General features: G+C 44.0%; 1 protein-coding gene across 1 annotated transcript; it reads left to right on the forward strand.

Moving 5' to 3' along the window:
• The first annotated feature begins 756 nt into the window (after nucleotides 1-756).
• dhtkd1 (dehydrogenase E1 and transketolase domain containing 1) lies at nucleotides 757-12,521 on the forward strand. The gene is made up of 17 exons (XM_070972949.1): nucleotides 757-988; nucleotides 1,271-1,423; nucleotides 3,034-3,245; nucleotides 3,345-3,539; nucleotides 3,737-4,006; nucleotides 4,161-4,332; nucleotides 4,486-4,684; nucleotides 5,161-5,473; nucleotides 5,558-5,642; nucleotides 5,730-5,869; nucleotides 5,980-6,130; nucleotides 6,238-6,344; nucleotides 8,186-8,350; nucleotides 8,454-8,536; nucleotides 8,689-8,855; nucleotides 11,098-11,183; nucleotides 11,268-12,521. Exons 1-17 carry the CDS (start codon nucleotides 817-819, stop codon nucleotides 11,367-11,369), a joined length of 2,772 nt encoding a protein of 923 aa, XP_070829050.1. The 5' UTR covers nucleotides 757-816; the 3' UTR covers nucleotides 11,370-12,521.
• Nucleotides 12,522-12,799: the final 278 nt, after the last annotated feature.

Below are 12,799 nucleotides of genomic sequence, written 5' to 3' on the forward strand. Positions count from 1 at the left end.
TTGACATAGACTAATCTGCTCTCTGTAACTCTGTAAACTACAGGATGTGGACATTATTCCTCCAAAGGATATTCCCTCATTTGGTGTTTTGATGATGATGGTGATAAGCACTGTCCAGGACATTAAGTTCATTGTTACCAAAACCACTTGAAATCTTTCCTTCCAAGTGTGCAATCGGAATTTACAAGGAACGCATGAATGCAGCGCAAGTGTCGTTACCTGATGACACTTGTTGCGCTACGTCACGATGGCTACTTCACTTACATCCTTTCTTTGAACATTCTAATGAAGCCTAAACATAATACACCGTTGCTCCAGAATGTATCTTGTCGCTAAGGGGAATTTTAAGCAGTGAGTAACTAGAAAAAAATCAAAGTAGCGAGAAACAGAAAATTGACCATTTTCTGACCAAAACCAATTGAAATCCTGCTTTCCACATGTAGAATATGGATTTTACAAGGAGCACATGAATGCAGCGCAAATGTTGCTTGATGACACTTGTTGCGCTACGTCACGCGGGCTGCTTCAGTTACTTCGAGCATTTTATGCTAGTTTAGCTTAAACATAATGCACCGTTGCTCCAAAATGCATCCCTGGGTACTACAATCACAAACCTGCTGTTTGATAAATGTGACAGAAAATTAACAAAAAAAAACAAAAATGCGCATTTCCTCGGAGCAGGATTGTGAAACGAGTGGAGGACCGTCAGCCAATAGGCTTCCGGTGCGGCGTCTCCTCCCTCAACGTCGCTGTCTCGGCAGTATGGCCGTTGTCCTATAGCCGGTGGCGTGTGGCGTGAAGCAGAACTTTTTAATCATGTCGGCCGTACTTTTCCTGAAGAAGTCGCTCACTAGACTGCCACCCTGTGTCGCTCGTCAGGTTGTCGGCAGCTGTTATCACACCGAAAAAGGTGTGTACGGATACCGACCCAAACAGAGCGAGAGGCAGCAGAGAGTGCAGAGCGAGCGCATCGCGGCGCTGAATCAAGGTCAGTATGGGGTTAATTCACAGTATGGACACTTTAACATCACCTGATAAGAAGGCGAGGAGTCTTTACCGCGATAAAGTAATGTTACTGACAAACAAATGCGCTTTAATTCTGGTTTAGAACGCTATTTTATTCCAGTATTCGTTTTATGCGTGCGTCACGTGTCACTCCCAGTGAATTTTCAGATGCAGATGATGGTTTTGTTGTCTTCGCTCTCAGTAGCTCACACTGACGCTGGTTTTAGGACAGCTCATCCTGACTGTTGCTCTGCTCTGTGCTCAGATCATGGCCTGTCCCGTCTGGTGGAGGCATACAGGCAACATGGGCACAAGGCTGCTAAAATTAACCCCTTACAGCCCCAGAAGCCTGTTGCTGACAGCGTCCCGGAGATAAACATGCTGAGCGGCAGCATCAGAGGACCGCTCAACACCTCAGGTACCTGACAGCTGGGCATGAAACCCGCAGGATGCATGCTTCACGTGCTGGGATAATGACATTTTCTACTTCTTCTCACCACGTTTTGTGTCTCATATTCATGCAGCATTATGTGATCTCAGTGGTGGGATGAAATAATAAACATTAGCTCTTTCTCAGTCAACTACAACAGTCATATCCTGTCTTAATTAATGCATGAGTAATAGTAATGTAATGTAATAATCTATTAGTATATCACAGGGGCCATTTTTCTGCATTTAATACTTTTACTTTTAATACTAAGTCCATTTTTATATGCTTTGCTTTACATACTGTGTAATCTGGACTTTTTAAAGAACTTTTATATCACAACTAAAGAAAAAATTTCTTCATATTCTTTGTAAGATAAACTTCACTGATAATAATTGACTGAATGTCGTAGAAGTTAGATTTAGATCTTCAAATTAGGTTAAAGAAGCAATACAACTATGTAAAATCACTCCCATATAACTTATGTATTGAACTGATGGGCAAATAAATGTATGTAAGAATCAGCAAAATGTACTGAAACCATCAAAAGTAAAAGTAGTCATCATGCAAAAATGTGGCTCATGTGAGGTTAATATTATATTTGATTAAGTTTACTGATGCATTAATTTGTAAGTGACATGAAAGTACATAATATACAGAAACCTGATTTATTCCCCGCCATGATACCAACACTGCCTGCCACATATTGATTTACTGATTGATGATGATGTTTTTTTGCTGTGTCCACCCTGACTGTCATTCTGCAGGGAAACACTGCAAAGTCCCACAGAAAGAACTGAATAAACAACTTTATTTATCTGTAATTTGACTGTTTTATAGACATAAGGATGGAAAGGGTTGGAAGATGGTCTTGCCTTCCAGCTGAGGTTAAAATAGGGATGGTACCTGGTACCCAATACTATTTTTAGTACCTGCTCTGGTTCCAAGCGAGTAGAAGCGATACTATATGTGTGACGTCAACAGCCTGTCGGCCACTGATTGGCCGGAGAGTGTCGTCACTGGTCTGCGACGTCCAACACCGGAAAAACAATCCCGCCCCCTCCATTGTAACGCCGGGCAACAGCAACCGCTGACTTTATTCTTTATTCTCACTCGAGGGAAATGGCTGCTCGTAAAATATCACCGTGGTCCGTCGACGAGGTCCAGACTTTTCTGGGTTTGGTGGCAGATGAAAGAATTCAAAGGGAGCTAGACGGAGTGTGTGACAAAAAGCCACAAACCGAGCAGCAAATACAACATCGCCTCGATGTCCTCCATTGTTTGTCGGCTCTGTTTGCGTCACGTACAAATTGACGTCATGGCAGTTTCGCGCAGTTGTGGTATGACGACCCCGCCTACGTTGAGGAGGTACTATGAAGTACTCAATTGTAATGGAAACTCAACCAAACCAAGTAGAATAGGACCAAGTCGAGTAGAGCTGGAACTGTGTAATGGAAATGCGCCAAGAGGACAAGAGGCCAGTGGTGCAGGACCGAAGACTATTGAGTAAAGCATGAAACTCACTAAAACATGAATGGCCGCTTCATTCATGAACAGTCAGAACCTCATATCTGTGTCATCACTGCTCATGTGTTTCGCAGGTTTACGACACTTTGGCAAAGCGGAGGCCTCAGTGGAGGAGGTTCAGGCCTACCTGGAAGAAGCCTACTGCGGCCACCTGTCAGTGGAGACCAGCCAGCTGAGCAGCCTGGAGGAGAGGGAGTGGTTCGCTGACCGCTTTGAGGAACTCAAGAAGAGGAGTTTCTCCACCGAGGAGAGGAGGCAGCTGGCCAAGGTCATGCTGGAGTCTCAGGTAGATCCAAGACGAAAGAGGCAGGGGGTAACATCCATATCCAATGTAAAAACAATGTTTCATGTGGTGATTTCATGTTTTTCCTCTCACAATCTGCAGGAATTTGACCACTTTCTAGCCACCAAGTTTGCTACTGTGAAACGTTATGGAGGAGAAGGAGCAGAGAGCATGATGGGCTTCTTCCACGAGCTTTTCTACCAGGCGGCCCACAGCGGGGTCACTGACATTATCATCGGCATGCCGCACAGAGGCCGACTCAACCTCCTGACAGGCCTGCTGAAGTTCCCACCAGAGGTTAATTACCCCGAGGCAGCCACATTCAATGAGACATGAATACTTCAAAGTTATCCACGGCCTAATAAGATTAGTTTACATCGCACCACTGTTATCAGTAGCACAAGTAAACAGAAAGTCATGGCCAGCTACTGGACAGCAAACAAGGGTAAGATAAGATCAAACAACACTGTTCCTCCATCATTTCTTCTCTCCAGCTCATGTTCCGTAAGATGCGCGGCCTCAGCGAGTTCCCGGACACCTCGCCCGCCGCCGGCGACGTCCTCTCCCACCTCACCTCCTCGGTGGAGTTGGATTTCGGAGCTGGACACCCTCTTCACGTGACCATGCTGCCCAACCCGTCTCACCTCGAGGCGATCAACCCCGTGGCTCAGGGCAAAACCCGAGCCAGGCAGCAGCTCAAGAAGGAAGGAGACTATTCGCCCGATGACTGTGCCCAGCCGGGGGACCACGTCGTCTGTCTGCAGGTACTGATTCATAGCAGCTAATACACACATGCAGCCAACAACTATACAAGAAGAGTACCTTAACACTGTCAGTATTTATTGTTGAAGCTGTCCTTATCGAACCTTTGAGCAGTGTTACCAAAACTTCAACAGAATCGGTGTCCTCCTCTCGCAGGTCCACGGTGACGGCTCCTTCACTGGCCAAGGGATTGTTACAGAGACGTTGACCCTTTCAAACCTACCTCACTACAGAGTCGGTGGGAGCATCCACCTCATTGTGAACAACCAAGTGGGCTATACCACTCCATCCGAGAGGGGGAGATCCTCTTTGTACTGCAGTGACGTCGGTCAGTGAATATTGTAGATACTGTGCGTATCAGAGTAATTAGAGTTAGTTTAGTTTAGTTTGATACAGTTTGATGTGGGGTAAAACCTGACATTTGCCTTCAAACTATCACAGCTCATGTATCCTGTTACAAGTGCTCACATTTGTGTCACAGGTAAGATGGTGAACTGCGCTGTCATCCACATAAACGGAGATGATGCAGAGGACGTGATACGGGCCACTCGGCTGGCTGTGGACTACCAGCGGCTTTTCAGGAAAGACGTCATCCTGGACCTGATCTGCTACCGTCAGTGGGGCCACAACGAGCTGGATGAGCCTTTCTTCACCAACCCCGCCATGTACAAGATCATCCGGTCAGTTTGATTCACCTGCAGATAAAAAGTGTCCAACCAAGATTTCACATAGAATACTGATCAAAACAACAATTGTAGGTCTGATTCCAGTTTATACTGTATACCACTGCTGGTCACTACAACATTTCCACAAAAATAGTTTGCCTCAACAGTTTCAGGGCAATCACTGCTGTTATAGAGTCAGAACTGATGCGACCTGCTTTTCTGTGACCTGCTGAAATGTTTGGGTTCTGACCAAAAAGACAAAGTTCCTACAAACAGAAGGATTTTTCTTGGTAATGTGTAAATGAAAATCTCAATCAACTCTTTTAAACTGAACCTTGTAAGTGGAATATGTTGTTTTTGCATTTGCAATGGAGTTAAACCCAGTCAGTTAAATTTTTTTAATAACAAAACGTTTTTTCCACCACAGATACAGATACCACAGACACATTGTCATTTGTATATATTTGGATCACATTGTCACATCTTCACAGATCCCGTAAGAGCGTCCCTGACGCCTACTCAGACCAGCTGATCTCCGAGGGTCTGATGACCGATGCTGAGCGTGACGAGATCAAGTCCAAACACTACAGCATGCTCAACGACAAGCTGTCCAACATGACCCTGTACAGCCCTCCGCCCACCAACCTGCAGGGCCGCTGGGGGGATCTGGTGGAACCCCAGGCTCGAGTCAGCACCTGGGACACGGGTGTCCCCGTTCCCCTGCTGCAGTTTGTGGGGGCAAAATCTGTGGACATCCCTGAGCACATCCAGCTGCACAGCCACCTTATGAAGACCCACGTACAGGTGCGGCCATCTCTTCCACTGCATCGTCTGTTGTTGATATGGCAGCAGTGAGATGATGATTTTTTTCTTCCTTTGTGATCTCAGGCTCGGTTGCACAAGTTGGAAGATGGGACCAAACTGGACTGGTCCACAGCAGAGGCTTTGGCTTTCGGCTCTCTCCTCTCTCAAGGTCAGTGTCAAGCAGAAAGTACACGAGATCACATTTAAGAGAAGTTTGAGAAATGGATTTGTAGATTTCAAATCGTTGTTGTTGCAGGCTTTCATATTCGAATCAGTGGACAGGATGTTGGACGAGGCACGTTCAGTCAGCGGCACGTGATGGTGGTGTGCCAAGACACTAACGACACCTTCATCCCTCTGAACCACATCAGCCCACAGCAGGCCGGTTTCCTGGAGGTAAAACCCTTTTACACCAGACAGAACATGCGTGTGATCTGTCAGGACATATTTAGAACATTCATTCTTACATAATATCAAACATTGTGGCGTATTGTGTGTGTGTTCAGGTGTGCAACAGCCCGCTGTCTGAGGAGGCGGTGCTTGGATTTGAGTATGGTATGAGCATCGCACAGCCGAAGCTCCTTCCCATCTGGGAGGCCCAGTTTGGAGATTTCTTCAATGGAGCACAGATCATCTTTGATACCTTCCTGTCTGGAGGTAAACGTCTGCCCACTGGTGCTTTCAGCAGATTCACAATTTCCCTCATTCTCTTTTATTTTTGGAAAAATCTTCACACATTAGATGTGAAACCGCTGTGTCCCCAGGTGAAGCCAAGTGGCTGCTACAGAATGGGATGGTGATCCTGCTGCCTCACGGCTACGATGGAGCCGGACCTGAACACTCATCCTGCCATATGGAGCGCTTCCTCCAGGTCTGTGGTCCTGTAATGTCACATTCACATCAAATCATGTTACCAGTTCCTGATTTTGTATAAATGGCCGGTCAGCATCCCCGTGGAAATGTCAGACTTGGCACTTACTATGTTATGTTACAGCATGAAAACCAAGCAAACATGGCTGCCTCATTCATTCATAACATGGAAATCTTTCCCACCTCTTATCATGCATCTCATATAATGTGACATAACTACATGTTCAAGTGCTGCAAATCCATAGGCTGTTGATTAAAGATACACCAAAAACAAACAAAACAACAACCTTTAATGTTTTACCTCAGCCAGTGCAGAGGTTAATAACATGGAAAGAGCTTTAGATGTGGGCCAGTGTCCCTTTCCCCCTTGATCATGTTAGGCACAACTATTCTAACCCTGAAAACCTGAAGTTGAGACGCTGTGCAAAACATAAATAAAACAGACTGTGACACTTGCCCAACTGAAAACATAACAAAGGCAATATATTGAACGTTTTACCTCATCAAAAAATCTCAAAAACATTGTCTGTTAACACGTTTTTTTTGTTTGTTTGTTTTTTTCAAATGATTGCATTCTGTTTTTATTTACTTTTTATACAGCGTGCCAACTTTTTGGAGATGGGGTTGTCCACTGTGTTTATGAGCTGGAGCAGAGATCTAAAAAAAGCAACATGGCACCTGCATACCAGGAACTGAGGAATGAACTGAGGGGTCATATTCATAGAATTATTCTTTTCTGGGCATTTGTGCAAAAATAGTGCAGAATACGTCATGGTATGGTAAGAGTCATGGTACATGCCAGCCCAGGCCAGTTGTCTTCAGTACAAAGGAGCATAAAGCAGCACAGAGGACATTATTTACAAGCCATTAACAGGTGAAATCAATAACAAACCCACAGAGATAATGTTACTTAATTGGCCACCAGTAGTCGGCTCATAAAAGACATAAGATTGAGGCTGCGTTGGAAATCCTTCCGTCCCCATTCACTACTGCCTATATAATTGACCCCCTGCAGTTAACACTGTTGTGAATGTAATTTCAGATGCTTAAGACTCATCGTCCTTTTGCGTCATCGGGGACAGCTTTAGTGTCACACAGATCTATAAAGGTGACTCACTGCAGTGTTAGCTTAAACATGTACATGGACACAGTTAAAACACTTGAAACGGAGGGGGCTAAATGGAGTGCACTTTGTAGTAAGAGTGGGGCGATTTCAGACCTAATGCATGTCTGGAACTGTTGACCTTTCACAGTACAGTCCACTACGTGTTGTGTTTGGTGTTTTTTAAATGTCTGAATGTGTTGCAGATTCATTGCAACCTGGTTTAAAACTAGTGCACGTTACAGCATATGAAGTAGCATCCAATCCGGCACCGCACAAATGGAAAATTGGTACGTTTATGCAAGAAAACCTGCTGATTATGAACTTTTCACAGACCAATAGAGGACTGTTATTTTCAAAGCTCAGCTCTAAATCAGCTTTTTTTAAAAGGCTTTTTAATGCAAACATTACACTGATGAATAAACATGACAGTTCATACAGTAAAGGACCAGTAATCGTCTCATGAGGTCACAAACACAATCCACTTAAGCGTTGCAAGAACTGATCATCCTCCAGATTTGGACTTTGAACTGTTGTTATTGGTTAACTGGTGGGATTATCCAGACGTCAGGACATCCAGGTCTCTGCTGCTGAGCATCATCACTCTGTTATTGAGACTGCAAATGTTTCCAAGTTTGGTTGTTTCTTAGGTGAATGTGTGTCTTCTAGTTGGCTGTGTGTTGTGTCACACGTTACCTGGATTGTAAATGATCGCCAGCTGGCCCTCTTTTGTCTCTTAGATGTGTGACAGTAGAGAGGAGGGCGTGGACGGCGACAATGTGAACATGGCTGTGGTCAACCCCACCACTCCGGCTCAGTACTTCCACGTGCTGAGGAGACAGATGATCCGTAACTTCCGCAAACCGCTCATTGTGGTTGGGCCCAAGACTCTGCTCAGATTTTCTGTAAGCGCTGCGGATGTCGTAAAGAAGAAATATTAAACTGATCCGTCTCTGTCACGCTGATGTTTCCATGCGAGCAGCTGAATAATGTTTGTTCTTTTTGCAGGGGGCGGTTTCCAGTCTGGTTGAACTGGCACCAGGAACATCGTTCAGACCAGTTTTGGGTGACACTTCGGTCTCAGCAGAAAGGTACAGACGTCACATCAGACTTTTCTAATGATTGTAATTTATTCTGTAGTTTAGTTAAACTAATAATTCAAACTGCAGGGCATCATAATTGCAGTGACTAGCCCTGCTTTCACATACATGAAACCTTGTCCCTTTTTTCTTTTTCCATGCAGTGTCCAGAAGGTGGTGCTGTGCTCAGGGAAGCATTACTATGCCCTGCTGAAGCAGAGAGAGACAGCAGCTGCCAACCAGAACACAGCACTCATCCGTGTGGAGGAGCTGTGTCCGTTCCCTCTGGAGCCTCTGCAGCAGGAGCTCAAAAAATACCCCAAAGCTAAAGGTACGTGTGCTGTTCGGAGGCAGGCTGACTTCATAAGTGCCATCACAGCCACAGTTTGTGTGATTTCAGTGCAGTCGTTGGGGAAAAGTTCATTTCTGTTTAGCTTTATGCTTGTCGTGAAAACCAGGGCTTGTTTATGAACAAATTAACACTTTGACAAATCTAATTTAACAGCTGTGAGCGGTTCAGTGTGGAGGACCAGGCTGTGTTCCTCACCATACGCTGCTATTTCTGTTCATCCGCTTGACTTAGAAACCAAAGAAGGAACACAGAGGACAAATTAACAGCCATTACTACAACCCCACTGCTGAAGCTCATCATATATGATTTCTGTTTTCGTCACCAGTTATTTTCAAAATCGGTTCATCTCTTCGTGTCCACTGTTCCTTGCGGTCTGCTATTTTTGTGCACACTTACTTTATCCATGTTTTGCATATGTCAGTTTTTGAGGCACAATAGGTACTTTTCAGACACAAAGGCAACTCATCGAGCTTAAAAATGCTTTAAAAAAACATTATTAGCTCAAGAGTAAACGTAGACAAAATAATAGATAACAGAATAAACCTTCATAATAAAACCCCAAATGTAATAAAAAGCAGATGCAAAGAGAAAAGTGCTTTGATTTAAGAGTTTAGATCAGAAGCCTCAGATCTTCTGGAAGTTTGTTCCAGATATGAACGTCCTTCTGAGAAACTAAAAGCTCTTCATGTTCTGCTTTAATCCTTTTAGCTGTGCTTTTTTGAGAAATCTACAAAGACGGCATGAAAGTCTGACTGACTGAAAATACAGAACACACATGAGTCTTTCACTTCTACGGCGACACACTCATTTTGTGTTTGTCCTGATGAGGCTGTTGACACCTTCATAGATGTCTGGCTTTGTCTGTATCCTTCAGTGAGGGGGATTCAATGTGAGCAACGACCTTTGACCTTTACTCACAGTAGAAAGTTCTTTCAGTTTGATCTCTCTGAATAATGGGACTTTTCTTCAACACGCTCATTCAGAGATTCAGAAGTTGCCAAAGCAGCTATGTGATTGAGTCACAGTAAGCTGAAAGGCATTCAGCAGCGTGCTGCGGCTTCAATAGAAGCCTGACAGTCACTTTCATAAGTGAGCCCTGAAGACAGCGTTACAAAAGGAAAAGACAGAAAAGAAAAACAAACGCTGGTGTATCAGGGACAAAACAAAATGTGAGGGGTGAGCTTCACCAGAGCGGCGTTAACTGTTTCTGTTATTTTGTCCACCCTGTGCAGCTGAATGTCAGTCCAGACGGTGACTGCTTCATTGTGTTTTGAAAGACTTTCCAAGAATGAGGAACTGCAGGCTAACAGTGTCAACATCGGTCTCTTTACGCATTAATCCTTTGTGTTTGTGGGTCGTCGGCTCAGCTCAATGAAGATGATTTTCTCTCTTCTTCGCATCAGAGGAGGAAGATGATTTGACTGGCAGTTTTCACTCAAGTTCTGAAGTCTCCTCTCGGCTTCACGCTGTTCCAACTCGTCTTTGTAACTCAGCTCGTCTTTCGCTGAGGGCTTCCTCCATCAGTGTGTCTGAGACCTGACTGACTACAGCACTTGTTATCACAGCTTGTTGGCAAATGCAGCTAAAAAACAAAAACAATAGAGCTGCAGCACAATTATTTTCATTATCAATTAAGCTGCTGATTCTTTTCTGGTTCAACTGATTCAAGAGTGTAGTTCGTAAAATGGCAGAAAATAGCAAAAAAAACACCCATTTTTATTTATTATGATGACTCATTTTGTCAGACCAGCTCCCCAAAACACAAACATATTAAATCTACTGTCATAGGTTTGTTTTACTATCTTTGATTAAAAATGATTACTGTAAAACAACTAATCAGTTCGTCAGCTATTTATTTAAGTTAAAAAAAATCAATTACGTTATATCCATTTGTGTTTCTGAGTGAACCGCCTGAAACACTGTTGAGTGACGGTGTGTTCAGAGGCTGAGTTTTTATAGTTATTGTAAATGTCAGTATGATTGTGAGGAGGTTTTTATACAAAATGTCAAAGTTTAGGTTTCACTTCAGCTCTCTGTTTCATTGTTTTCACACCCCCCCACACCCCCCCAAATGTGCTGCAGTAGATCTGGTTTCAGTTTGAAGTTTGTTTCAGTTTGTGGTCAAAGGGCTGCAGAAGAGCTCCCTAACCTGTGTGAAGTCACATGATTGTTGTGAACTCGCCCTGAAAAACACTGAATCGTGTCCTCTTTTCCTCCACAGAGTTTATATGGAGCCAGGAGGAGCCTCAGAACATGGGTCCCTGGTCTTTTGTAGCTCCGAGGTTTGAGAAGCAGCTGGCCTGCAAGGTGAGCAGTGTTTCACTAAATAAAAAGCTTCTGAAATAAATGGTGGACCTCGCACACACTGCACTGTCTCCTCTGCCTTCTCAGCTCCAGTTAGTGAGCCGACCTGCTCTGCCGGTCCCTGCCGTCGGTATCGGGACCCTTCATCAGCAGCAACAAGAGGCCATCCTCACCGGTACCTTCTCCTAAGACTCAACAAAACCAAAGTAACTAGCGCACAAGCAACAGTACGACACTACAATTTGCGGTGGTCTTCCCGGCGTCATCGCCAAATGTGCAAAGCTGCAGCACGGCAGCTACCTTTAAAGGTCCAGTGTGTAGGATTTAATGGCCTCTAGCTGTGGGCTTGTAGATATCAACCAACTGAATGCCCCTCACCTCACCCTCCTTTACAGTGGGTGCTAAAAATGCTAAAGCCCATCTCTGGAAGAGAATTCAAACCCCCTGCAGATATAAAGAGCTCATTCTGAGGTAACAAAAGCACAGCAATTCCTATTTCCAGGTGATTTTACACTAAAGAAAACACGATTCTGAACATTAAATTCTGTTTCTGCCAATAGATGCACCTAAATCCTGCACACTGGACCTTTCAGGTGATGTGGATTGTGCAGTTAAGAGGAAAAATGGTCAGTAATATAAAAAACGGAGTGTTAAAGCGAATAGTGTCGATTATTTTATTTGTACTCTTATAGTCAAAAGCAGGTTTGAATTGTTACGTTTCTGATTTGAAGGCAAAGCCTGAACCCCTGAAGTGTTTTCCCCTCTCTCTAATTGACTATGCCCGTATTCTCTAGGTGTGAAGGTACGAAGCAATATGGTAAGAAAAAAGATGTGAACCGAGGCCTTAGAGACGATGTTTACAGTGCGTTCGTCGTAAAGAAGCACTTTTAGCTGACCGTCATATTTGTAGCACTGGTGACTGTCTCTTACCTGTGGCGAGCCTGCGGGCTCCACATATCAGGAATCTGAACTGTTCAGTCGTCTCATGCGTTTGGTCCACGTGAGTTTTTTTGTACTGTTCTTAACAACAAATATCAGTTTGAGTTGTTAGAAATCTCTGAGCATTATCTTTTAAGTATTTATGTCGGGGAGTCCTCTAACTGGATTTCTGAACAATCAAAGAGAGTTGTTTCCTTTCTGACTGTTAAATGTTTATCCAGCCTTCTGTGCACTTCCTGGTACACATTTGGCCTCAAGAGTAATTGAGCATTTTCATGACTTAACCATGGTTTAAACTAAGAGTTGAACTGAAAATAAAAGCATTGAATGGTTCGTGTAAATAAACCAAATCTGAATGTTCAGAGGAAATATTTTCAAATAAATTTATTTTCATGTTCATTCATCATGTTTCTTTTGTCCTAATGTCACCCTTGTTTCAGAGCTGACACACTGTTAAGTTTGACTTTATGTAACGTGAAAGGTGGTCTTTCAAGTCAGTTTTACATTGATAGCTGTGGGAGCGTTCCCATCCTGGGAAAAACTGAAGGGCTGACCGTCTGAATTGATCATGTTTTCACACAGCTCCCACTGGAGCTACAGAAGGCTTCTTCCAACTCTTTTTCACGTGTCAGTGGTTGTACCAAAGACCTCTGAACAGACGCTGGAGCTCCTCTTTAACT

The sequence above is a fragment of the Chaetodon trifascialis genome, chromosome 10, assembly GCF_039877785.1.
Source record: "Chaetodon trifascialis isolate fChaTrf1 chromosome 10, fChaTrf1.hap1, whole genome shotgun sequence".
Lineage (NCBI taxonomy): Eukaryota > Metazoa > Chordata > Actinopteri > Chaetodontiformes > Chaetodontidae > Chaetodon > Chaetodon trifascialis.